At 41.7% G+C, this 27,371-nt stretch overlaps 2 protein-coding genes across 7 annotated transcripts; one reads left to right on the top strand and one right to left on the bottom strand.

Annotated features, from left to right (window-relative positions):
• The first annotated feature begins 631 nt into the window (after window positions 1-631).
• ttyh1 (tweety family member 1) lies at window positions 632-22,110 on the top strand. 4 transcript variants are annotated; one of them, XM_018682595.2, is made up of 16 exons: window positions 632-839; window positions 1,434-1,579; window positions 5,247-5,411; window positions 6,953-7,182; window positions 10,104-10,215; window positions 11,821-12,158; window positions 14,881-14,976; window positions 15,095-15,167; window positions 16,699-16,774; window positions 16,970-17,025; window positions 17,319-17,411; window positions 17,514-17,606; window positions 17,719-17,858; window positions 18,237-18,404; window positions 20,033-20,111; window positions 21,010-22,110. In XM_018682595.2, the coding sequence occupies exons 3-16, from the start codon at window positions 5,277-5,279 to the stop codon at window positions 21,091-21,093; spliced, it is 1,773 nt and encodes a 590-aa protein (XP_018538111.1). In that variant the 5' UTR covers window positions 632-839; window positions 1,434-1,579; window positions 5,247-5,276; the 3' UTR covers window positions 21,094-22,110. The 4 variants fall into 4 exon arrangements, with proteins under 4 accessions (XP_018538111.1, XP_018538110.1, XP_018538112.1 ...); XM_018682594.2 differs by lacking the exon at window positions 632-839 and having other exon boundaries at window positions 946-1,579; XM_018682597.2 differs by lacking the exon at window positions 632-839 and having other exon boundaries at window positions 949-1,579; window positions 18,237-18,297.
• A 46-nt stretch (window positions 22,111-22,156) lies between these two features.
• josd2 (Josephin domain containing 2) lies at window positions 22,157-26,649 on the bottom strand. Of its 3 annotated transcripts, none has more exons than XM_018682604.1 (5): window positions 26,386-26,649; window positions 25,999-26,131; window positions 24,579-24,704; window positions 23,877-24,071; window positions 22,157-23,593 (listed from the first exon to the last, which is right to left on the bottom strand). In XM_018682604.1, exons 2-5 carry the CDS (start codon window positions 26,118-26,120, stop codon window positions 23,482-23,484), a joined length of 555 nt encoding a protein of 184 aa, XP_018538120.1. In that variant the 5' UTR covers window positions 26,121-26,131; window positions 26,386-26,649; the 3' UTR covers window positions 22,157-23,481. The 3 variants fall into 3 exon arrangements, with proteins under 3 accessions (XP_018538120.1, XP_018538121.1, XP_050932347.1); XM_018682605.1 differs by having other exon boundaries at window positions 25,999-26,121; XM_051076390.1 differs by lacking the exon at window positions 26,386-26,649 and having other exon boundaries at window positions 25,999-26,367.
• Between the last annotated feature and the right edge of the window lie 722 nt (window positions 26,650-27,371).

Raw genomic sequence — 27,371 nt, 5'->3', positions numbered from 1 at the left:
GTGAGTGGTGATATTTTATCAGTGCGGTGATGGATGGCGTACTGTTGCTGTTGCTGCGCTCTAACATACAGGCATACGGAGGCTGCGTAAACACTCCCCAAGCAACTCTTGCATACATAATATAATTTTCTGTCTTCTTCCTCCCGGATACACACATACACTTTACATAGGCTACATGAGTCAGTGAGTATGCTCTGGCTCTCCACTGTTTGCTCCCTGGCTCGCATTATCTCCCTGCCTCCCTTCCCCCACTCCCTTTCAGTGACACAGAAAAACTAACGCCGCCCCCTCCCTCTTTGCTCGCTTGCCTCTGCCCCCCTTTCTCCAATGGCAGACAAACACCATACTCTTTTTACTCTTTCTTGCTGTATAGCATTTTTGGACATCACATCTCCCAATTTGCATTTCTCAGTCAAATCACTCAGGTGGCGTCTCCATCACTGCACTCTCGTCACTTCTGTGTTGTTGTATGCTCTCCTCTGCCTCCTTGTCATTGAGTCACTGTTGGTGCTGTTCTGCAGCCTCCACTGAAAACTGGTTTTGCCTACAAATCCATTGCATGCCGCTTCACCCCCCTCTCTATTCATTGTTCACTCCATCTCTCTCCCTCCCTCATTTTTTTTTCTCAGCATCACTCCCTGGGAACCCACTTTTTTTCCTCCTCAGTATTTCATGTTGCTTTTCCCCTGCATCTCCCCCCTCCCCATATTCATCTATGTGCGCTTCTTCGCCTCTCTCACTCTAATTATATGTGCATCTCTACTTCACATTAGCTCTCGACATATCGCAACCCCAACAGTGCTGTCACAGGCAGGAGTTCACTAATTTGCATCCAACATGTGAGTGGCTTTTTAAAAAAATCTCTTTTCACTTTCATCTGGTGCTCACAGTTGTCCGGCAGTTGTGCGTTTTTTATTGTTTCTCTCAGTAATCTGGCCAGGGTTCAGTCTGGTAGTCTGTACAGAGATTGGTCAGGTTGATGGGAGTGTGCCTCGGACGTTGGTGGGGGTCGGTGTTGGGAGAGTGTGCGCCTCTGGTATCTCAGTATGAAGTGAGTGAGGGGTTAGACCCCCGCTAATCCCCGTTAACAGATTAATTATCTTTGGGCAATATCGTGTTGTGAAGTCGCTTGGGCGTTAAGCTACGAAGGGCTACAATGCAACGATAAAGAGTCCCTTAGGGGTGTCTCCTCAATCTTAATCCCTCTCTCTCTCTCTCTCTCTCGCTCTCTCTCCCTCTCTCTCTCACTCTCTCGCTCATTCTCACTGAGAGCTCCTCTCCCATCCATCAACACAAGCACCTCTCCACTGTCACCAGACAACTATACAATTATTGGCAATTTAATATCTTACTAATTGCAAGAATTATTGGCTTATTTTTTCCCCCCTTCTTTTTTTCCTCCCTTTTTGACATATTTTTGGCATGTCTCCAAGCCATTTTTTGAGGATGATGTTTTTTCAAGAGCATCAAGCGTTGATGGCTGGCAGTATACCTCTTTGAGTGGGTAAATATTTCACGGACACGGGCGAAGAGAAGAGACAGAAGAGGAGAGAGAAACCTCCCAACACAACCGACAGAGGTAAGAAACCGGTCTCTCTCTTGTCTTGTCCATTATGGCTCAGTTGTTCATGTGGTTGCAAAGACTGACCATTAGTCAAGTGACTTATAATATGATAGGCAGCTATAGTGTACTTCTAATTGGAATCCATGTTCATCTTTGCAAATATGCTTAATGGATGTTATGAAGATGAAACCTTACACCATAGTGCCAAAATGGACTCATGCTTATCTTTTCAAATAGCACACTTGATGGATGAATCTTAAGTATCAGAAATTTTACTGATGGATGATGCTGTAATTTGATTAATTCTCCACCCAATTATAGCTTCATCTCTCTTTTTTTTCCAAAATGTTTTTGGACCACTTGTTTAATCTGCAGGAGTATTTTTGTTCCATGTAGGATTTTCAGTTCAGTCAGTAGTGTGGAAGCATTTTGTCACCATCAACTTGTCATGCTGGACTCCTGCACACATCAAAGCACTGATTTGCTCTGACTTACTGGCTATGAGCTGCACTCACTTACCTTCGGTCAGCTGCACTCACTTTGAAGCTTCATTGTTGGAGCTGCACATGAATTTTGCAAATGAATGTGAGCTGGAAATTGAATTTTAATTGGGAATATTCTTCTTTTCCTGTGGCCTAAACAGACAAAGGCAACTTGTAACACATCACAAAGATGTAAATTAATCTTTCCTGGTTGATGTAGTGTGTCATGAAGCTGTAATGCTTTCTCATAAATTACAGTCATTAAGGTTGTTGTTAAGAAGCTGTTAGACGACCGCTCAGGCTGTAATGTGAAGCCAAACAGATTTTATGAGGCAAATTGGAAACGTGCATGCATTTCAGCAGCAAAAGAGCAACATTATTTTTATCTTCTAATTCGGAGAGTTGACCTCTCCTAAAAGAAAAAAAAAAAAGATGAAGGTGGAGATGGGTCTCCTTTGCTGGAGATGATCTTAAATTCAGCTGACAGAGATGCTCCAGCCTCATTAGCCGCCTCACAAAATGGCCCTTTTTCTTTACATTCAGACATCATGGAGTCTCACATCATGCAACTGATTTTCATTCTCAGTGCTGTCTGAGCTCCATGCAGACAGAACACAACTGAATTATTCTCCTGCTTTGTGTGTGTGTGTGTGTTTTTTAAGAGCTCACGGTTGGGTGAGAGTCGGTGGTTTTTCTTCGCCGCCTCTCCTTGAATCTCCTCTCTTTTTTTTTTTTTCTCTTGACTCTGCCAACTGAGCCCAAACTCACATTTATTTGCCTTCAGTTATGCAATGGTAACAGGCATGGTAACAAGCTGGCAGGAGACATCATGTCAACTTGAGGCTTCCTATCTGTGACAACTGCTGAGTAACTGCTGCTCCAGGACTGTGAACCCCCCCCCTTCACTTCCATCAGCACCTCATTAGGTTGCCTCAATAACTTTTTGGGCTGCAGCAGAGTCTTACCTGAACTCTGACCTCACGTCTGTCATCGCTTTGTATTTCCTCAGTTATACATCTTGAATTAATTGAAAACAGTGAGACAGACAACCTGCTGTCAGGCTGGTGATTCACATTTCTTTATCTTCAATTGTTTGATAATGGGTTTTATATAGTGTATTCTGCTTTGCTTCACCTCTTCTGTTGTCATCCATCAAAGGAAATGCTTTTCTATATTGGCTTGCTTTATTGGTTGTGGTAACCACAACAGGTAGACTGATTCTCCTTTGTGGAATTATTCATTTACTCAATTATTATGCCTCTCAAAAAGCTTTTACCCTCACCAAACTCTGATAAATGTCTTTCATAGACGTGCCTCACAGTTCTTATGATACATCTAATTTAATACATTCACTCATGAAGGAATGCATAAATACAACACCAGAGTACAGTGCTCAGTGTGTTTACGCTGCTGATGTGTGGTGGATGGATGTAGCTCTCGCAGCGTGTGAACCATTATGTTCAGCACAATTTTAATAAGGGAAATGGAGTGTTGGCAATGACTCGATTTGTGACAGTTGGGCTGCTGGAACCATTAAGGTGAACAGGCTTATTGTAATGGGCTTAGAGCAGCCCTGTCTGGCCTGTGGGCGAACTGTTAACTTGTTCTGGGCCATAACCAGCCCACATCTGAATGGGGGAAATTGTCTGGTGCTGAATTCGACATGTGGCTAAATCTGAACTTTTATCATGCTCAGTATTTATCAGTATTTATATGTGCAGTGGATTGTGAGCATGAATCAATAGGGATAATAAAAAGCCTCAGCAGCGTAGAATACTGTGCTGATTGAAAGTTGTGCTGAATAAATAACAGCTGCATTAAAAGATAATGAGATCCTGCACAGGCCTTTAATTCAGAGTCTATCTGACATTATTGGATCCTGTTAGACTTAAATGCAGAATTGTATCTGTCTGTAATATCAGCATTGAGCTGAGCTGTGTAACCTTTTTATATTTAAGCATCAGTGCTGTTGTTGTGAATGGTTCTCTCAGCGCTCTCGTCTCTTGAGCTGTCTTAAAACAACCCTTTCTTTAACAGTAAAGCTCTGATGGTCTCTTAATCTGGGCAGCCAGTATCAGAAGCCTACCAGGCTCTGTCTCGCCCTCTGTTCCCCCTCTGCTCTGTCATTGTAATAAGGATTCCAATGTGTGTTTTGGCTAACCGGATTTGCCCTTTGTATTTACCCTACTTTCTCCCCCCTTGGCCGGCTTTAAGTAAGAGATGCTGAACACTAAACAGTGGACGGCAAAGGAGTCAAATACATTCTTTTCTACCTCATGGTCCTCATGTATACCTCATATACGTTCTGCTAGGAAGACCTCTTCAAAGACCCCCTGTATATCCCCATATATAATCCATCCAGCTCCTATAGCATAAACCATATGCCATTTTTAGATGGTTGAGAGAATAGTAGCCAAGTTGTGTCATGTAAAGTAAAGAAATCTTACAGTGTTCATGGCAACAGGCCACAAGTCATAACTAGGCATAATTTTTTTTCATTATCAATTAATCTGTTGATTATCTTTTGGATCCATCCTTTCATTGTTTGTGCTATAAAATGTCAGAAAATTATGAAATATGCTCACCACAAGTTTCTGAAGTCCAAGGTTACATCTTCAAATCTTTTGCTTTATCTGACCAACAGCCCATGACCCAAAGATTTACTTAAACGATTAATTGATGATCAAAATCACTTAGTTTCAACAACTTGATTTATCGACTAATTGTTTCAGCTCAAAACATGTCACATGCTCAGTAAAAGATGATGTATGTCTGTGTATATGTCCCCAAAAATATGAAAGTAAAGCTGATAATCCAGTCCAGTCTTGTATTGTATATTAATCCTGTAGTTAATGTTGCCATGAGGAAGCCAAACTCTGCTCTTCAGCTGAACTATTACAGGTTTTGCACAAAACCTATCTGCACGCTCCAGCCTCCACTGTGAGTAAGGTGTGTGTGCACTGATTTATACTCCAGAGTGTTAGTCTCAAGTAACTATGCCTGACATTTTGACCTCTACTTTGCTCAGGTGATAACTGGTCATAAATTGTACCAGGACGGAGGAGAGCTGGCCTCGACCTCTCCGTCCTCTCAGCTCAGGAATACCTTCACCCCTCCTGACCTTCTCTCCTCCCCTCTGCTCTTACTTTGCATCCTGGTCACTCTGACCCGCCACCGCCCCACCCCCTTCCCTCCTGCAGGGTGGAGGAGGGAACCAGTGGCAGTAGAAAATGGCTGCCATGACAACGGTGCCCAGCTATACCCCTTCACTGTGGGTGAGAATGTGTCACGCCCTCCCTCGGCTGGACCTCACCATGCAGATGAGGGACAACATCTTTGTCCCCGACAGCTGGGAGTATCAGCAGGTAACGGACACCTGCCACAATATCACACTGTCACCACATGCTGTAGTGTAGCTGTCCAGTCTGAGGTGCCACATTGCATAATAATTACAGCCCTGTTGCTCCATTTATTGTTATAAATGTACTGTAATATTGTACTATGGTTAAGTCACTGGATGATGGGCAATTTGCTCTACATCACTCCATAAATTGCTTCATAAATCCTTGAATTTAACAGCAATCTGCAGAGCTACAATGATGCCATACAGACTCCTTTAAAACACCTTCATGCCAATTAATTGACCTAATTATCGGTGGGAAGATGGCTCTACGCCCCTCCAAGAACCCCAGAGCTCACAACTAATCTTGTTAATTTTTCTATCTTGCTTTAGATGCTTTAATGCATCCCTAGCACCTCTGCTTCTATGCATGCAAATATGAGGTATTTGATGTGATTAAGACTCAAGATTCAACATGATTCAACATGGAATGGGTCCTCCTGCAGGTTTCCACAGTTGCTGTTGTGTGCACGATTCTGAGCTGTGCACCAAAATGCAAGGTTTCATCCCCTCTCCTGCAGCGAGCTCTCATACAAATGCTCCAGCTAGCCGTGTCTCACAGTGCGTGTTTGTGACTTCTCTGCGGTACAAAAAGAGAGAGGGGTGGGTGGGTGGTTGGGGGAGCGCAAATTATCCTGCAGAATAGAAAGACAAAAGCGACTGAAAGTGCTCCGAGAGAGGGAATGAGTAATGCGAGGAGGTTGCTGAGCAGAAGACAGGCACAGAGAGAGAGAGAGAGAGAAGGCAAAGCGAGTGTGAGTGGGAGTGAGAGAGAGTGGCAGTGAATGTATTTAAGTAGGTCACAGATTATTAATAGAGATTCAGTGGTGTGGATAGAAAGAAAGAGAGGGGAGAGTGGGGGAGAGAAAGAGAGTGGGAGCGAGCAAGAACGTGGGGAAAGAGGGATGGGTGGAGTGGAGTGAGCGGGGAGGGGCTTCGGAGAACAGGAGGTGAGATGGAGGGAAGGTGGAGGAGTGGGGAGTGACAGACGGGCAGATGGATGAAAGATAATACTGTAGATATGTGTTGGAGCGAAAATGCATTTCAGTAATGTTGACTTTATGACATGGAGCCTGATCAAAGGCAAAGTCTGATTTGGCTTAGTGACATTAATATTCACTGTGGTGCACACACAGATCAGGGATCCACGGGTTGATACATGTAGAGATGGTCAAGAATCACCTCAAAATAACTGTGTTATATTTGTCCCTTCTCCATCTTGGTTAATGTGTATTTTCATGTAGCGTGTGCAGGAAGCGTGTATCTGAATCCTTGATTTTTCTTGCTGCACAATTTAGTATATTCTCATACCTTTTTAATCACCATCTCCTGCTGCTAATGGGGGCGGAACAATATGACAAGCTATGGAATTTAACAGGATTAGTTGGTATTTTACCCTCTCAAATTGCTCTTCTCCACTTGTAAAAATGGAATTAAAGTGCCATTTGTCACATTTACTGTCTCATCTGTTGACTGATATTCTTCTCCTCCTCTTCCCCTCCTCAGACTCTGCTGGTCTTGTCCAGTTTATCAGCCATCGCTCTCGTTATCTCCCTCCTGGTGGTTCTCTCCTTCCTTATACACTACTGCTGCTGTCACCGTGGTGACCGGAGCGAAGGATCAGAGGAGGAGGAGGAGGATGAAGATGGCAGCACAGGTCACGGTTACAGCGGGAAGAAGGGGAGAGGCATCTGCTGTGTCACATGGGTGGCGGTGGCGGCTGTCACGCTGTGCTGGTGAGGAGGAGGATTCAGACGTCATTAACAAGTGCAGAGCTCCTGTAATTTATAACAACGCACACAAGTTTTATCAGTGGTGGAGGAAGAATTCAGATTTTTTACTTGAGTAAAAATACTCTAGGACAAGGGGACATTCTGCATTCAAAACATTTCTTAAATGGGAAGACCCCTGTGACTTGATCTATCATGTATAACATCAGCAGTGGTTGAATGTAACCAAGTACATTTACTCAAGTATAGTTTTAGGCACTTGTCTACTCTTGAGTATTTACATTTTATGCACTGTAATACTCTACAGCCATAGTCACTTTTCATACAATGATTTTACACTAAAAATATCTATAAATACAGTAAATACAGAGTCAGTGTTCACCAAACATTTGGCTTGTTACCCCGGATAAAAAAAGCAGTGTCTAGTTATCATATCTGATTCTTGATACTTGAAAAGGAAACATTAGAGCTAAACCCAGATTAATCTAAACTTGTAGCGGAACTTTGTTTTTCCCTATTTGCTGCTGTGACTATCATTTATATCAGATATATCTTGAAGCTCTTTGGAGCGGCCCTGACCCCTACACTATGAACCACTGGACTAAATTATATAACTGTACATAATAATGTTGTATATAATAATGTGTCACTCAAAGCAGTACTCATTTTTTGCAAATAAGTACTTTTACTTCTAACATGTTAGTGCATCTAGCTGATAATACTTTTATAGTTCATTCAAGTAACATCTTTAAATACTTTTATATGTGATGGATTTTCATCATCATCTCAGCACGTCTTCTACCACTGATGATTACATTGTTAATACTGACACTTCAGTGCATAAGAGGCATTCTGCTGCTTTAGCTGGTCAAGGCAGAGCTGGCTTTAACTACTTTATTTACAGTTGAGTAATTTAGTGGTTCCCAACCTGAGGGTCTGGGCCTCTCCAAAGGGCAATAAGAGAAATCTGGGGGTTGTGAGACGATTAAAGAAAAAACAAAGATGTGCTATATGTTTTTTTTTCTAATATTATCTCTAATAGATAATTTCACCTCCTTTCACCAGAAACAGTTATTTAAAGGAATAGTCTGACATTTAGGGAAATATGCTTATTTGCTGTCTTGCCAAAGGTTAGATGGAAATCATGACAAAATAAAAATGTAACATGTTAATTACTGAGTTTTACAGGTGCTAGTAGGTAGATTTTCTAAGCTTTGGACAAAGCCAGATCAGCTGTTTCCCCCTGTTTCCATTCTTTATGCTAAGCTGATCTGCTGCAGCTTCATATTTAGTGTACAAGTGTGAGAGTGGTATTGATTTGATCCTCTAACTCTCAGCAAGAAACAGAATCAGTGTTCTGAAAAATGTTCAACAAAAAGTGTCTTTTAAATGAAACCATTTGAGACATTTAGAGGGAAAATGCTCCTAAAGCTGCTGAATGAGCCTCAACTAGACTGACTGTAGAGTACATGAAGCTCAAAATGGTACTCATGTACAGTACAGGAGTAGATGTACTTAGTTACTTTCCACCACTGCCTTTTAGGTGCAACAGTGACAAGGCTGTGTCTCACAAGCTGTCACCCTCTCCATCGTCATGTGCTTTTTAGTCTCTCACACAGTCACCAATGTCACTGGAGAGGAAAGGAGGCACGGGTGACAGCTGATGATCATGTTATGTTGCTGTTTACCAACCACAGGCCTATGACAGCAGCGTGCGTGTGTCAGCTTGTGTGTGTGTGTGTGTGTGTGAGGATGATCTTAACTCACCCACCTACAGTCCAGTAACAGCAGTTATTTACCCACCAGTGTTCCCCTCAGATCTGGTGACAGTGCAGTCATCAAGTCAGTACATTGTCTCTCCACTGTACATTACACAGAAATGCTGCTTGACATCTGTCCAACACGCTCTTGTGTAGCGGAATCAGGAGAGAAGCCCGGCCGCCCATCAGACCTTTTAAATCTAAAGCTACAGCCCCAGCTGTGAGCTGTAATAAAATTATAGAGCAATTTAATGCTTCAGCAGCACTTGTTATTATATTCCAGTCCATTCCCTGCACATTTACATGCACTGAGACTGTCTTGCTATATCACAGAACATAATGTACAGGGGATATGATTTCAGCTGCCATAATGATGTCATCATATACAGACTGAAGGTTGCTGTGGCTCGTGTCTCCCCCTTATGGATTGTAATGTAATGTAATGTAATGTAATGTAGTCGTCTCCCTCTCTGACGCTTGGTGTAAGAGCTCTCTGTGCTAGACTGGATGAAAAAATAATGCAGCAGTTTACATCCTGAAAATATTTCATGTGACACTCTTTCCTCCAGATGTTGGTCACAACAACAGAAACCAGTGCATGTCATGTTTTAAAATGCAGCTGCATTAGACAGGCGTTCAACGTTTGCTTGAAATGCAAAGCACACACGCAGACACACACACACACATTCCTCCCCTCTTTTCTTCCCCCCCTCCCCTTGCTTTCTAATCTGGGTCACATACTTTGTGGGAGATTGGGCCATACCATTCCTCTCGGGTTTGAGGGGATTTGATGAACATCTGGCCAGGCCTTAATCTGAATATTTGAATAACAGAAAGATGTGTAAACACGTCGCTATGTTTAACATTTCGAATATTTCCCTAGCTGAAGCTTAACCGTTGAGTGCTAAGAGTCAGCTTTTTTCCCCATCATCTGTTTATTCCCTCCCCTGCTCCCCGCTGATGGTATGCTCATCCAGAGTGCACATATCACATCCTCACCAGCTCTATCTCCTCTTGTCACATTCATTTAAAATGTACATACACACTGCATTAAACATTACATTTATGCCTCTGCTATCCGTTCTTCTATCCCCCCTCTCACACATATGTGCCCTCACACAATGTTTTCATGTCTCTCTCTCTCTCTCTGCTTTTGCCCCTTTGCAGTGTTGCCATAGGCATCGGTTTCTATGGCAACAGCGAGGCTAATGATGGGATGTATCAGTTGACCTCGTCTCTTCTCACAGCCAATTATACGCTAGCTTCCATCGATCTGCTGGTGAGTGCTGCTCTCCGCAAGTAAAATGTCACGCAGAATATCTACCCTGCTCGATGCTTCCTGTGTGTGTGTGTGTGTGTGTGCGCATGTGTGATCGCGTGTTGGAAAGTGAGGATGCGCTCATGTTTACATGTGGTCTGCAGAGAGAGAAAGAAAATCAGATGCAAACTTTTGCTTTATTGATTTCCCTGATGTGGTCAGACAGTGGTTTATGTGTCAGACTGCTAAATGTCCTCCCCACACTGAGCTCTGTGGATGATGCAGGTCAGGAAAACTATGTAGATGACAATGAATGAGTGAGTGAGTGAAATGAAAAAAACAACACAAGTTAATCAGTTCTTACCAACGATCAAAATTAGAGCAGGATTTAATCAAGCAATAACATCAAACAGAGTTTTCAACCACTGAAACCAGACACAATTATCTGGACATGTTTTTATTAAACTTGTAAGAATTCCTCTTAACAATGCTCTAAAGAGACAATTTAAGAGTCAAGAAGTTCTCCTCTCAGAGTGAAGAATAAGACTTCATAATAAACTGCATACTCACAGCTAAGTGTAACCTTTAACAGCAATTTTCACTTCATCAAATGATTAATCACATGTATATTCTGTGTAGGATCAGCCAATCAGGAGAGGGATTTACTCTCCATCTGCCACAGTCTTTTCAAATAGTGCTTACATTTTACCCAGTGATGTTATTCAGGAAAGATATGTGGAATTTAACTTAAAAATCACAAGTATGTATTTATAATATTAACATACACAGTGAACATAGATTAGAAATGATGGGATGAAATAATAGGAAATTGTCAGAAATGGAAACAAAAAGAAAACCTAAGTGGAGAAGCAATATTAGAGAAATCAATAAGTAGACTTTAGTTCTGCACTGACGACTGTAGAATGAAAATGCATTGGGTAAAATGAAAAGCTGCAATCAGTCAACAATCAATATAATATATATGCAATGATATTAATATACCAAGATGTTTCATTTTAATTGTATAGATTAAAACTGGCAGTAACTCTGCAGTGAATCTGTATATGTACACAGTTATGTACATTTGTGTAAAATACAGCAATGTATGTAAAGATATAAACAAGTAGTATGGTGGATAATGACATTACAGCTTTACAAGAAAACAGTAGCTGCAAATAACAGGTTAAAAACAAACCTCTTCTGAATCAGGCGTATAGCTTCAGAAAACAAGTTATTCATCATGACCAAAGAAATTCCAAAACATGTTTATGTTCACATCTGTTTCTGTGCTACAATCTATTCTTAACCCACTCTGGACCCCTGTGGCTCTCTTAAATCTAATCATTTTTAAGTCAAAAGAAATGTGATGAAAGCTTTTATTCTCAAGTTTGTAAGTAGGAGTAAAACTTTACATTTAGTTTTCTCTTAAGTCCAAACTTTTAGCACTTTGCTATCGATTATGAGGGACATGCATTAGCAGACTGAGGCACCAAGATGCCCAACATCTTCAGTTCTCCATAACACACCCAATTTAAGTTGACCATGACTTTCTTAGCATCGTCATCTCTGGTTTGTGGTTTCCATCCCACTTAACTCCCCTCACATTCTTATGTCCTCCCTCTCCAGATTTCAGACACAATTACTGGGTTGCAGCTGTCTGTCTCCGGCCCTCTGACCACAATGGAGGAGCTCTTTACCGGCAGTAAACCCTTCCTGGTGTCAACGCGGAACTGCCGGAGGTTATCTGAGAATGTTATAAACCTCCTCTCTTCCATCTCCCTGGCTCGCTCCAGCGTTGACGCAGGGCTGGGGAACGACAGCAGCGTCAGTGGGGCGTCCATCATACCTCTGACCCCAGTACCGCCCTCTGTGGCTCCTACAGTGGTGCCTACCAGCAGCCTAATGCCCAACCCATTCTCACCTGGCTGGGCGGCCAACACGCTGATGGTCAATGAGGACTACAGGTGAGCCCATTTATATATAAATGAATAGTTATTAGATTAAATTATTATTAATTAATTATTAATATTTTATCTTATTTATTTAAGTGTATTAGTTTTGTGTAACTGAGGAAAGAAACATCAATATTCTTCCATGTTTCGTGTTTCAAGTTTAGAATCATGAATGCTCAGAAAAGTATGTGTATTGCTTCACCAACTATAGAGAATAGTGAAGAATAGTTGCAGTAATTCTCCCAGTTTTCACGGGTTAGAAGCTGTTTATGTTCTTTTTCTGCTTCCAATCTGACATTTCTTAGTTTAATGACTTCTTTCTTGTGGTAATTGTGCAAGACATCATGATTACAGTATGGCGTAACTTCATTTTTATCATTTTTGTCCAATAAAGCAATCTGAGTTTATGAGATGTATGGTCCACTGATGCTTATCTTTCAGATTTCCAGTCCAGGCATTTAACATTGTGATTATTAACACATAGTTTTACTGAGATAAAATGATAAGGCACTGTATGTGGAAAGACGCAACATCACATTTAATAACCATGGATGGATTACTAAGAGGGGCAGAGGGATCACTGGTGTTCACCTGTGAAAATACCCCCGACTACAATGTGACATAAAACAAAGACAAATGTCACAAAAAAATTATAAACTGGCTCAAAAAAGCCATAAGGAGACACAAAACAACCACAAAGAGACACAAATGACTAGAGGGAGGTATAACAGCTACAAAGAGACACTAAACAATCAGCAGAGATGGAAAATGACCACAAAGAGGCAGAAAATAACTGGGAAGAGACGCAGAACGACCACAAATGACATGCTGAGTGGTTTGTGGTCACCTTGTGTTCCTGTTTAGGGGGCGGGGGGCAATCTTTGAGTATATTCTACACAGGAGCATCTGTAGGAGCACAAACATAAACCCTGCAGGACAGTTTTACAAATATCAAGATGTACGATATCAACACCGTCACGCCCCCACTCTTAGTGTTGTAAGAGCCTGAGGAGACTGTCCTATCCCAGCCTCTCATAAATATGCATGTTTATTAAGATGTGTTTGTTTAGGTAATGCCATAAAAACTTTTTCTGTCTTCATAAATGACAGAATGTTCTTTCACATAATGGGTTGAGTGGATGCTTTTATATTCCACATTCCATAATGAGGACACTCCGATTGATTAATAAAAGCTCATAAATATATCCCAGTATTGATAAATAATGTCCAGTGAGTAATAACAATATAAAAGTCCTGCTTCCCATAAACAAACCACATGTAGCAAACTCAGAAGATGTTACTGAGCCCTCCCTTTAAACAGTGAGAGGTTAAGTAAGGTTCAACCTCAACCACACAATTTTCCTGACCTTATGCAGGGGAATTCTGTGTCTGCCTTATCTTCAATAGCAAATGAAGACATAGGAGTAAGAAGATAAAAACAAACTCTTACTCCAGCTTACCACAGATTGGGTGAGTGTCTCATTTCTTTCTGTTTAATATATACCCCAGATCAGCAGTGTTATCAGAGAGTCCTAATAATCTTATTACACGTCTCATCTCAGCAGTTTTAATTCTGGGAACAGTGGAAAAAAGTAGCAAGATTTAATCCCAGATCAGGTGAAAGGTTTATTCTGCAGTTCAGCAAAAACAGACTGGCTATTTTATTTTTTTTTTTTACAAGTATATAAGGTGCAGTTCTCAAAGGTTTATCAGAAAAAGAAGAAACTTTACAGCAGATATTTTAGACCATATCTGTGTTCAGTGCACTCACTATATGTTGCAGTGACTGATGATCTGATTAACAACAGGTGAGTGATGCCTTTGAGAAAGCACAGGTGTCACTGTTAACAATAACGATGGCTCTGTTCTATTCAAGTGTCCCAGTCAAGTCAGTGTGACAATGAACCAGCATGCACAGTACCAGGACCATGAGATTAAAGTAGCTTAACAGAACTGTTTTTTTATTTTTTTTATTTTTAGTGTTTTCTGTGCAATGGGTCTCTCATTTATCTGGGTGAAGTTTAACACTGTACACTTCATCCAGTTAGTCCCGAGCTCTTACCATCGCTATAGACTTCATGTCTCCTACTTCAGCAAAACTAAAAGTTTATACAAAATCCCTCCCCCGCAAAATCCAAACAAAAACCTACGTGCGTTTAGTTAATTCAGGTTTAGTCCAACCAACCTCACATGGGAACAATCCAGTCTGGGGAATGGAAAATCTGAAAACAGCTATGAGCAAGGGAAAAATGACTTTATGACAATTGCTGTGTTAAATAGGAAAACAGCTGAAGGGGCAAAGCTACATTTATTCATAAAAACATCACAGTGCTCCCATCTTAATCAACCAACTCTGAAATAAATACCCATAAACTAAAACCACACATTAAAACAACAAAATGAAACATAAATTAAAAATTTCAGTTTCCCCCCTAAATTATCTGTAGGATAAAATACAATAACATCAGTTGTACTATGATAACAACATGTAGTCTCATAGTTTGTACTCAGTGGCTTGTGTTTGTGCATGTGTGTTACCACAAAACAACACGAACAATGAATACAGTTGAAAGTTGTGGGAAAGTGTTTGTGGACCTTGAGGTGAAGTTTTGTTTTTTTTTGGCCACACTAGTGTTTCTACGATCAACAATAACCTTGCACACTCAACATTTATAACTATTTTTAATATAATGGCATCCATTCTATGTTGTGTTTGTGTTTTTCTTAATTATAGGTGGCTATCGTACGTCTTGTTGCTGCTGCTTGACCTCATAGTGTGTCTGTTCATCCTGCTTGGACTGGCTAAGCAAGCCCGCTGGCTGCTCATTCTGTGAGTACGCACCCACACAGATACACACACTCTTGTATCTTTAGACACAATCCATACAGCCCTGGATTGATGGTCAGGGTGTCCTCCAGGCTGAAGAGTTTGTGCTGTTCTCCTACAGGATGACCGTGCTGGCATGGCTGGCTCTGTTCCTAAGCTGGGGCTCCCTGGGCTTGGAGACAGCCACTGTAGTGGTGAGTAGACCCAGTTAAACTGTGATGGTGATCGGGGCCAGGATGGGATGGAGGGAGGAATAGGAAGTGAGTGAGGCTGTCATGGGGAGGGATTGGCTCGGCTATTGCAGAAGGGGTAGAGAGCTTTAGGAGGCCGACCCAGGATGGCAGGCCAAAGCGATGTGTATGTGTGTGTTTGTGTGTAATTCCTGTGCCCATTGTGCTAAACTGTGAAAAGACCTGCCTCCTAGGGAACGCTGCAGTCGTGGCAGAGGACCAAAAAGGCAGGAAAATGGGGCAGAGATTAAAGATTCAATGCGCGTGTGCACAATCGTGTTTGCGAACAAAGTGTGTTTGTGCACCAAAGTGCGTGTTTTTCATGTAAGTGTGTTTGCAAGTGTGTGGGCGTTTGGCTTCGAGAAGTAAAGATAGAGGATGGAGAAGAGTGCCTTCAATGAGAGTGAGGAGGGGGAGAGTGGGAGAGTGCATCTCAAGATCAGTTTGAGAGAAAGAGAGAGAGAGCTAGAGTAGATAGACCATCAGCTTGCCATCAGCAGTGCAGAGCTTGAAGCTGGTGTTGTGCGTCTGTCCTCTTGGGGCTTTAAATTGAGCATGCAAGAAAGTGGAAGAGTGAGTGTAATCCTGTGAAAGAAGTCTCTAACATGCTGCTGGACTATGTTCAACTGAAAGTCCAGCTGTGCTTTTAATGCCTAAACATGACAACGCCACCAGTGTGCTACAGGGTCCTACAGGCAACAATCCAACCACCTTTAACACAGTGACATTTATCAAGAACAAAGAGCACAGAGAATGGTTTTATGTCTGTTTTCTCTCTGAAGTTTGGTCGAACTCTCTGAGGGGGACACTGTTTTGGTCTGGGGTAGACATGGGGAGTGGGGGGAGTGTGTGAAGAGGGTAAATGATGGCTGTTTTTCTGCACTGCTGCCCGCTTTTAAGAGTCTCAGTGTCATGTGGAGCTGGTGGGAGATGTCCCAAGGCCTGTGGGTCTGCACAGAGCCGCTCTGTCCCTGATCACTGACAGGGAAACAATAGGCCAGCTGTGGGTCTGCCGACTATATTCGGTCTCGGGTCGCCGCTTTAACCATCAGTTGCCTGGCTCTGTGTGTGGCTCTCGCTCCCTCTTCTGGTGGGGTGATTTCAAGCTGAGTGTGTTTGTGGGTGTACTGTCTATAAACACAGTGCATCCTCTTCAAAAATAGGCCAGAAGGTACAGCAATGAATGTGAAAGGAGGTTAACATGAGCGATGACCTAATGGAAAGATAGCTGGAAGTCAGAGTGTAGCACAGGTTTATCCAGGACAGCGTGTGATGCATGAAGATCGATTACTGCCACTGAGCTGCCATCAGACATGTGAGGAGGTAAACATGTCAGTCGGTCAGTGTGTCTACTAACTTTTTCCCTTGTGATCGTTTTCTCTCGCCCTCCCCTCCTCTTTTGCCTCATCTGTCCCTCTCTCTCCCGCTGTTTTTTTTCCCCCCTTTTCTCCTGTCATCCTCTCTCACTCTCCCTGTCACTCTTCTGCATTGCCAGGCTCTCAGTGACTTCTGCTCAGACCCAAACACATTTGTCCTCAACTCCACCAACTTCAACACCGGGACCAGCTCAGGTACAGAATTAACTCTGTCCCTCTGTCGAGGCAACACGTTCTGGAAGAGATAGTTTTCCATTTCATTTACAACCATCCCAAACTGTGATTATGTCAGCAGAACTCAATATAATGACAGTCAAACAACCAAATGTTTCCACATCTTTTCTATTGTTCACTGATCTGTTGTGCACTGGTGTTTTGTTGGCCATTCAGATGTGTTGGATTATTACCTGACCTGCAGCAGACGCATGAACAGTCCATTCCAGCAGGTAACGTGGCCTCTGTCACATGTCTTATGTATATATCATTACATTGCAGGCATTTAGCTGACACACTCACCCTCAGTGATTTAAAGTAAAGCAAGCAGGTTGCATGTCAGACTCACTCAAGGGTGTTTAAGGACAAATTATGCGAGGACGGGATGCACAGCTGTTGCTCATGTCGGGTCCTCAGATGATTTGCACTCCACATAAATAGCTACACTCTCAGCATATTAATGGTATATTTGAGCAATAATGCACAAAAATAAAAGCTCTTAATCCCACTGACTTGTTGGCTTCAGCTGCTGACCCAGTCGCAGAGGGCACTGTCAAATATTCACACGCACCTCTCCAGTCTGGACAGAAATGCGCTCCCACAGTTCCCCAAAGCTGAGGTACGTTGTAATTCATATGCAAGAAGTGCAGCTTCTGCTACAAGTGAACCACCTTTTCAGTGATTTTCACCTTCACATTTGGTGATTTTTGTGTCACCGCAGAAATCACTCAGGGAGGTTCAACAGATACTCAACTCCACAGAGGGCAATTTTCATCAGTTGGTGGCATTACTGAACTGCCGGGGCCTGAATAAGGTAAACCTAATAGCACGTAGGACCTGCACTAATAAACAAAGATAACAAATCACCGAACCACTGCTTCTTTATTATCATTAATGTCTTTGCTTTTTCTGGTGTTTTCTGTTAGGACTACATCGACTCACTGAAAGGCCTATGCTATGATGGCATGGAGGGATTGCTCTACCTCTCCCTGTACTCTTTTCTGTCTGCTCTGGCCTTCACTGCCATCCTCTGCTCTCTGCCCGGTGCCTGGAGGAGCTTCCCCAGGTGACAGAAGGAGTGTGAATTGTGCATATGTATGAGTGCTGATATTTTACTGCAGTGCTCATTAAAGTCATTGTCTTACTGAAATAAGAATAAGTAAGACATTGCTATTTTCATGCTCGGACACTATGAATTACCTATTATATATATAAAGAAAAGGACCAGACGAGACAACCTAATTGATCTTTTATTGAAGTTAAAACAATAAATCCACCTTGTCCCACAGTGTTGGGAAGGATATATCTCTCCTCCCTCATTCAATTTTAATTCAAGAATGTCCTTAACATGTAAAGCGAGTATAATAATGAATTGAGCCAGGTATAAACACACAGCGGTACTCATCATTCCTCCTCTTTCTCTCTCTTTCATGGACGTCGACAGTGATTCAGAGGAGTACGAAGACTCGGACAGCGAGAGTGAGGACCCCTTCACCTCCCATCAGGCACGTAGACAGACGGCCTCGGGGTCTCAGCGAGGGGCCATGGCCCCCTTCTATAATTACCCGGGGGCCGGGTGGACACCCCCCTTTTCTAGCGCGCCGCCCCTCCCGTGAGTAACACAGACACTCAGACACACAGACAGACAGACAGACAGACAGAATGTCCCAGATGTTGCAAGAGGAGGAGGAAGTTGCCCTTAGATACAGTCTTTTTGTTTCAACATCTGTACCTATGGGCAACTTTTGCAATGATGCAACCCCCCCCCCAGATTAGGGATTGTAAAAAGTCCAGATGCAGAATAACAAATAACAACACATGACACATAAACAACACATAGAGACTGACTTTTGAGATGTTTCTGTGCAGACACATAGTCTATTGGTAAAGACATTCAGCTTGAAATCCTGTTTCCTCTCAAAACCACAGTTATAATTTCATTGACCACAGACATAACAGATGTTGGACATATTGCACACCCATCTTTACAAGAGTGTAGTGGAAGTGCAGTGTAGTCAGCTAGGTTTACACACTTATGTCTATATAGGATATATTCATAATCCATGTAGGATTAATCCAAATCCACAGAGCTGTCAGGTTAAAAACACATGCATTGCAGACAGACACACAGACAGGTCAATATGGACGGTATACAGTGTAGGCAGAGAAACAGACACAACTCCAGAGGTCTGTCTGTCTGTCTGTGTGTCTGTCTATTCGTCTGTCGAGTGTTTCAGGACAGACGACGTAGGCCGCTCGGTTTCATTTCACAGATCTTGCCTCGAATGGCGTCCTGTCTCCTAAAAGGCAGCAGGCTTAACTGCTGCGTTGGGGGGGAAGGGTGTCATTGACGAGGCCGCGCTCGTAAAAACTCCCGGCGATGTGAGGCTCAGGTTGACTATAGGTAACCCCCACCCCCAGCCCCCTCACCCTCCCTCCTACATTACTCTCACCTGTCTCCTCAGTGTGGTGTCCAAATCTCTCGAATTATTTCTCTGGATCTGTCCTGCTGCTTTTCTCTCTATCGTCCCTCCTGCTTCCTTTTTGGTTGTCCCTCTTTCTCACTCTCATTTTTCTCATCTTATGTTTTATCCCTCCTCTCCCTCACTGAGATTTCCAAGCGCAGTTAGTGCTACCTAACTGTAACTCCCTATTCTAATGCTAGCTGATCATCTTGACTCTCCCATACCCAGTATTAACACACAGATACAAAAACACTGACCAAACTATCAAGGCTCAGAAACTCAGCTGAACAGTAACAATACAGTCCACTCCTCTTAAATGGAATCTGCTCAGGATTGCTTTAAAAGCTTTCTGAGGTTTATCGTGTAGATAAACAGATTCATTAGGAAAACAGCATTACGGCTGAAATGGGTCTGGTGGGTCTCACCCAGCTCTAAATGCATGTAATTGCAGATTATTGTATAAATCCTGCAGTGCATCATCAGTCAGGAGTGGACTGTACGTCTGCTGCTGGTGCTTCAGCAACATAGGTACTAATACCTACTAGTTACACTGAGCGCTGTGTTTTTCCGCACTATATTTCTAACCACTCTTTCTCCTTCTTTCCTGTTACCTGTCCTTGGCTCCCGTCACCCTGTGGCCCCTGCATCCCCCCCCCGTCCCCATCTTTCTCAATGTGTCTTCTCACCCCTGTTTTCCCTCTCTTCCTCATCCTCCATTCCTCCTCTCCCTCTCTCTCTTCTCCTTCTGTCCTTGTCTCTTTCTATCTCTATACAGGACTCCAAACGTTTCCTCCAATGGCAACCCTGGCTATGAGAGCCTACCCTTGACTGACAGGCAGTCCCCACCCCCCTCTGTGAGTTCCTCTGTACTTGTGAACGCCATTTGCAGCCTGTGCCACTTTATTCGTTGCTGCTAGTGCACACGCTCGCTTCAAATAATCAGTAGCAGGCGGACTAACGTGGTGGCGAGACCTCGACCTTGCAGGACCCTGTGGGCTGGCTTTTGTTCATTTTTGTCACAAAAATTTTACATGTTTTCACTGTTGACAATTAACTTGCACATTAACAATTCGTTACTAACGTGAATTTGAGAGCTCTTCCTGTTTTATTATCACTATCTGGCTATTTTAAAGAACACAGTGACCAAAACCGTTTCTTATGAATTAAACAATAATGAACATTCAACACCAAATTTATACCATGAAAAAGAAAAAGAAAACAAAAAGAGAAATGAATCTTAACTCAAGGTCCCCTACTAGATCTTTTTTTTTTAGTTGCATCTCATGGTCTTCCACAGTAGATGGCATCTGGAGTTAGGATTTCTTCCCCTATATACAACATTATTTCATTCTTCTGACTTACATACATGACAGCTGACCAAACTCCATTCACTGAGGAAGACCATGAAATGTGGCTGAATGCCCAGAAAAAAAGCTAGTAAGTGAACCTTGACTGTAATCAGTTCCTTTTCAGGAAGAAATGATGGAAGGAAGGTGCTAATATGAAGTAAAAGGCTGCTTAAAATTAAGTACCTTTACATATCCTTCCTCCTTGAATTTTATTTTTCAAAAATCAAAATATTTTTATTAATAACTGTTGGTCAGATAGTGAGAAAAACATGCTCTGTGTGCTGTCTCTTGACAAGCTGATCTTTACGACGTGGATGAATAACATATATTCCTCTCTTCTTTCTTTGTTATTCGTCTCAACACACGTTTGGATGATCTCCTGTCGTGTTTCCTGGAAGTACAGTACTCTCCCAGCATGCTGACTGGTTACGGGGGAAGTCAATCACACCCCAACCCCACCCATTCGAGGAACCTGTATTCACGTTGATTATTATTATTTTCTTTTTTGTTAGGAAATGTATAGAAAAAAAATGTTTAGTTTTCATATGAATGGACACTTTACTGAAATGAAAAATAAACTAATCTAAATAAAATGAATGCTAGGTGTGAATTCAAAGTGCGTAACGTCAGTACCACTAAATATTATTATTGTTATTAAAAGCACTTAAAAGAAACAGGTCTAAATGGACTGTTGATATAAGCGACAGTGGTAATGCTGGTACGGACAGTTGTGCAAAGCTACAAACCAAGTCCACTTGGTCGAAATTCTTTCCCCTTGTCTGTCCAAACTCTGTGTGAACTGTGAACAGTGGTGAGGCAAGTCAGAATGGTATTGACGTTACAACGTTGTAGTTTTATATTCTTAAATGTATCAGTACCACCAATTTATTTTCATGTTTTTATATAAATATTGTTGTAGAAAAAGCACTGGCACGTAGCAACAAGACACATTTTTTTCTGTGAATGGTTATGCAGTTCCCTCACTTGGTCTAATTTTTTTTATTATTACTTTTTATAGGTGGCAATTCTGTATTTTCCTTGTATTACCTTATGGTATTCTGTATATCTCACTGTCTATAATATCTGAATAATCATGAACCTTTGCTCTTAAAAAAAGAAAAAAAAACTTGAGGGCTACCAGGACCCTGTTTTAATGATTGAATGGAGAACTACAACTCCCACTCAAGTCTAGAGAGTGGAGAACTACAAATCCCATGCAACAACAGCAGGTACATAGCAATATGATTCTTGCTACTGGTGCTGCAGTAGCCCTACCGTAACTAGCAATAATAACTATGTATAGCATTGGGTTTCTGAGAACTCTCCAAGATGTTTTGTGTATATATGGTATGGTATGTTGGAGATTTCATTGAATCCCCCCCTCCTTGCCAACTGACCTTGTTAACCCTTGAATTGAGTTTGTATGGTTATCAATGCTCCTTTTGAATGGCATCCTTTTACACTCAAGAGTCTAATATAAATAAAAATAACTTCAATAACCTGACACTGGTCGTCATCATGTCTAAGAAATATGCACGTGTTACAACAGATTCATACTTAAAACAAAAAGGTCAAAGTTTAATATAAATAAGTTTCAATATTATGAACCTCTGAGCTTAGGTTTACGCATGAGTTAGTCACTAGTGTGTACTGGAGACAGTGCTCCTACTCTTTTGGATATGCATAGATCAATAGGAGACAAAATACAAACACAAAGGTTACATACAGTCACAGAGCCAGTGTTTTTGCATGTTTATCTCAGTTACAACTAACTGAGAATAGTGTACTTTCCATTCCTGCATTGCTTCCCTTTATTTTCGTTTACTTTTACTTTTTGACACTTAAATACCTGGTTTTAAAAGGTAACCCATCACAATGATGACATGTCTACCTTTAGTTTGGTTAAGCTCCATTACTGTGTGGATTCAACACCACAATAACATGACTTGGACAAACAAAAAGAGGCAAGATGTTCATTGTGAAAGATGACCTTCTCAACCATGTTTCAAATCTCTACAAATTGTTTTTTGTAAACCAAAGTTAAATGTGCTGCCTGGAGGATCATAAAAACACATTCCAAAATCTAAAATCATGTTATCGACAATATCTGAAAAGTGATTGTAGTAAACTGATGAAAACATGCAAAGACACTGGTACAGTCCTTCAATGCCTCACCAGGTGATACCTTCACAGTACACGTTCCTGTATGAACACACAAAGACAAACAGTGCTAACAAATCTAGCTACATAGTGCATAGAAAGTTTACAACAAAGGTCAGGGGAAGAGATGGTGCACTCAGATGCCGCTTGAGAACTGATAAATGTTGGCTTTACCATCTTGTACGTACAGCACATACTGATCTAAGTTTGGTGACTGGATCATAAACGTCCAGTGATATCCAACATAGAAAATTTTCTCTTGGTGTTTTAGTAATCAAAGTCATCCAGTTATCATTACTGTAGATGGTTTTTCATGCACAAACACTGTCTGCAGGTTTTCTACCACAAAACAGTGAATGTTCAGTCATATACGTCTCAACTCAAGTATCATGAAACTAGCCCACAATTGCCCCCAACTTGCAACACTGTTAGCTTAGATGCACCCTCTCAAATAAATGTACCAAGAGCAGGACAATGCAAATACATGGTTCATATCAGCTTTTACAATTGTTACAATCAGTTCCTCGTTTTGAGACTAAGCGCCCGTCTCTGCTTCTCTTTGGAACTTCCGCTGTGTGTCTGTGTGTAGATATTAAATGTATTTTAGTGCATTCCCTGAAGAGGTTTGTTGTTTTCCAAAAAAATTGTCTGTCCTTTTCCCAGAGGAGTTTATTTTTCCATGCTAAAATGTAAAGGTATGTCCTATCCCAAGGCATCACTTTTGAGGGTTGTCAGAGTTCAGCCATGAACCATCCTCCTCCACCTCCCGTCGGACAACCAGGAGCATCTCTGCCACATCCTGAGAAAGCTGTTCACTGAGAAATGAGCTGCAAGTCAGACAATGGAGAAGAAAAAGTTAAAAGAACATGGACACAGACATGGGGGCAGATCACTAGAGTGCAGCATTCTAACACAAACAAACAGTGAGGTAAGCCTCATGTGACCACTCATATGGGGTGACTCACTTGCTGAGACAGAGTCCAAGCAGTGCACAAAAGCCAAGTTTTGATCTAATTCAGAGCAGTCACACACACACACACACACACACACACACACACACACACACACACACAGATTACGGAGAGGCTGGGAAACAATGCAGTGTCTTACCGTAGCTCTGCCTCTCCGCCAATACAAACAGGGCTCTTCAGTTTGGAGTCGAGGTTGTAGTACTGTCCATTAACTTGCCGAACTGCGAGCCAGTGCCGCCGTCGGAGCGGGAGGGACACGATCCCAAGCGATACTCGTGATGGGACATTAAGAATAAAGCCCTGGACCTTTGACACGCAAAGACTCTGTACCGACCTGTGTTTTAAAATAAGCAACAACAAAGAATGTGTTGAACAAAATTTCCACTTTTAGATATTCCTAATCAACCATCTGCATGTTCAGGGCATTCCAGGAGACATTTAACGATGAATTGTTGTAATAGACTCCTAAGGTGTACAACTAGACCTCAACCTGGCTAACACAAAAAGTTGAGTTGAGAGTGTGAGTAAAAAGTGGGAGTCACACACTATATATTTAAAATGCGTTCAATGGTTGTACTGCATGATGGTCTAGTGTTATGGTCCACTGCCTATGCAGAAATGTGTATCTCTGCATCTGTCTAAAAAGATGCCTTTGTTCTCTGATAAAGATGGACTGACATAAAAAGCTGATGCTGAACTGAAACATCAAGCTCAGACATGTAAGGTAGGTTGCAAAATGTGTGTGTTTTGAGCTGAACTGTCCCATGTTAGCAAGTTAAGGCTGACTTGCTGAAAAGAAAGGTTTCTAGTTACACAGGGTTCAGTTTAATGTCTCACTCACCTGCGTTTGTCCCACCACACTGCAGCCAGTTCCCTGCTCTGTAGTGCTGCCATGATGACGTTGACGTCATAGTTTCCCGTGCCTAACACCGACCGATGAGGGTTCACCACACACTGTGGAGCCAGCCTGCAAAGAGGAGAAAACAGACCAATACAGCATTTTAAAGTGGAAACTCATCTTGTATTTGGTACAGCTCAGTTTTAAATTTGGCCACTGGTGGGAGGGACTCTTCTTGCCAGGACTGCTGGGAATCAGGACCATTCTGGGCTTAACTGTAAACGGTCGTCCATGGTAATTTTAATTGGATATGGCCTCACTTTTTCAGAATCACCACTCATGTAAATAAACTTGTTTATAATAACTTGGACAAAGTTAATGGAGTCACATGGTTTCCCATGAAAAATTCTTTAGCCGAGGTCATGAGCTATCCAGATCATGACTCATCTCAACTCCTAGTCAATTCATTTAGTTAGGGACCTCCTAAACAATAGCCAAACTAAACAAAATGGCTTTGCTGTGTAAGACTGTACCTCTTCACTTTTTCCCCAAAGGTTAATGTTACATTTCATTTATATATGTAATTGTTTTCACCTGTTATCAAGCACTGGCTGCATATTCAAATCTGTTTTTGAGAACCTGCAGATGTTTTGTCTACCTTGAATGATAAGCTTCAGAAAGTAAACACAAAAAGTGGTTGTGAAGCTAAAACCAGCTGCTGTATAAGAGGTAAATGTACACTCAGTTGTCAGTTAATTAGGTACATTTAGCTAAAACTTGAAACTATGTTAAAGAGGTGTGATCATTTTAGAGGCTGTTGTTTGCAGAGCTGTTGAAGTGTGTTGTGTTATACAAAAAGGTGCTGTTTCTGTCATGTAGCTTACCCTCACTGATTTGAATGGGGTGTATAAAATAATAAAAACATCTACAAACATACTGCAATACAGGTCAACAGCACTACAAACTACAGTCTCCAAAATGATCATACAGTTCAGTCAACACCTCTTTAACAGTGTTTCAACAAAAGCTGAGTGTTATAACCTTCACAATGGAGGATTTATCACAGCACCGTTGTATTCGACTGCATTAATTTTAACTAGATATTCCTAATAAACTCACAACTGAGAATATATTGTGAACAATTTAATTTGCTGGTGATATGACATGTGTGTGGAAAAAGCCCCTTTTTTGCCACTGAATTTTAAGACAAATAGGACTTCCGTATAAATGTTATAAATGAGAGGTGTTTGGAGGTGCTGAGGTAAAAATTGGAGCAGGGGCAAATAATCTGTCAGGGAGGGGGACAGTTTGTCAGCAACGCCTCTGTTGCAAACTAATGCTGCACGGTATAATTCATGCTTTGAATGCATGCACCTGCATGTGTTTCCCCACACACCGACACATCATCCAGACGTTACCCTACCGTTTACAGATGTCATCGGCCGTCTCCTTGGTGAACACCCGCTCCTGTAGCACGTTGTTGAGTGCATGAATGGCGCACAGCTCCAGTCGTTGCTTCTCATGAAACACTTCTCCTTCGCTCATTCTAATGCAGGCTTACCGAACACAAACACACAAAAGAAGTAACGTTAACGGAGTAAACACCGGGTAACATCACAGCGGGCTAGCTAACGGGGCGACCACGCAGCACAGTTCACAGCCCACTCAAGCTAACGGTAACTTAAAAGTCGTTAGCAACTGCTAAAGCTAATCTGTGGCAGCCTGCTGATGATACTCTGTATTTGGCTGCTGACAGTTTGGAAAAACGGTGACTATTATTAATCAACAACAGCTAAATGAAGCCCCTGACCTGCTGATAAAGCGGTTCCTCGTTAAAAAAAGATGCTGGAGTCTGACAGCTACATCCAGAAACCGGAAGCAGAGACGTTGTTTTTGTTGTGTTGTTGTTATTGTGCGGCTGTCACGCCCATTTATATATGCACAGCAGCACTAGAAACCCCGTTACTTTAATTGTTAGTCTATCGAACTCGTTTAAATAATAATAAACGTTTCGGGCAACTTATCCCTTTGTTTGTGGTCGGCGTGTAAACATTACCGTTCTCAACCATAGACTGTATATACCGAATAACTGTGGACGTTATGTTACAGCGCCCTCTAGTGCTCAACTCAAGTCAAAGCGTTTATTGTCATATGTACAGTTAAAAACAAATTTCTATGTTTAATGAACTCTTCCTTTGCCATTCAATCTGAATGTCGTTTTATCAACGAGGAAATACGACAAATAAAATAAATAAAGTATATAAATAAAGAAAATCAATTAAAATATAAAGGTGGTGGTAGGGTATTAAAAAAAGAAATAAATCACTAAGTCCACCATGCAAAATACAGAGTAGTATTAGGAAAATACACTACTAGGTATATACAGAGTTATATTAAGTGACAAAATATCTTTGCCTGCTTCTCAATGATGATGATGATTTATACCTTCTTCCCTTTACACTGAAAATCATAGATGATTTTTCACAAATCATGGGCAACTGTCCAGGGGAGCCCAGAACATGGGTCTAGTACAGGTACAGTATTTCAGTAAAGACAGTATACTACTAGTTGCCACTGGGTTTTGACATGCAAAAATATGGTATGGTATGCACCTTAACCATTATGAGTATCTTACTGAAAATTAGCCTCCGCCTGTGGAGAGATGGGGATTGGGTGTCTGGCATCTGTCACAGCCACATGTACATATAAGGCTCTACACAGTATCCAGGATGTATCATGTAATGAATGGACTTATCCCAATGAATGATTTTGAAAGGACAGATTCTATATTTTTTT

This window comes from Lates calcarifer, linkage group LG15 (genome assembly GCF_001640805.2).
Source record: "Lates calcarifer isolate ASB-BC8 linkage group LG15, TLL_Latcal_v3, whole genome shotgun sequence".
Lineage (NCBI taxonomy): Eukaryota > Metazoa > Chordata > Actinopteri > Centropomidae > Lates > Lates calcarifer.
The sequence above is the reverse complement of the archived record's forward strand: the minus strand, read 5'-3'. Positions and strand labels throughout refer to the sequence as shown.

Coding starts and splice junctions, on each gene's coding strand:
- ttyh1 (XM_018682595.2), top strand. CDS start 5,277: ATGGCTGCCATGACAACGGTGCCCAGCTATACCCCTTCACTGTGGGTG. Junction 17,026..17,318: donor TGAACAGTCCATTCCAGCAG/GTAACGTGGCCT, acceptor TGTTGGCTTCAG/CTGCTGACCCAGTCGCAGAG. Junction 17,607..17,718: donor ACTGCCGGGGCCTGAATAAG/GTAAACCTAATA, acceptor GTTTTCTGTTAG/GACTACATCGACTCACTGAA.
- josd2 (XM_018682604.1), bottom strand. CDS start 26,120: ATGAGCGAAGGAGAAGTGTTTCATGAGAAGCAACGACTGGAGCTGTGC. Junction 24,705..25,998: donor GCCGATGACATCTGTAAACG/GTAGGGTAACGT, acceptor TCCTCTTTGCAG/GCTGGCTCCACAGTGTGTGG. Junction 24,072..24,578: donor GTGTGGTGGGACAAACGCAG/GTGAGTGAGACA, acceptor TTTAAAACACAG/GTCGGTACAGAGTCTTTGCG.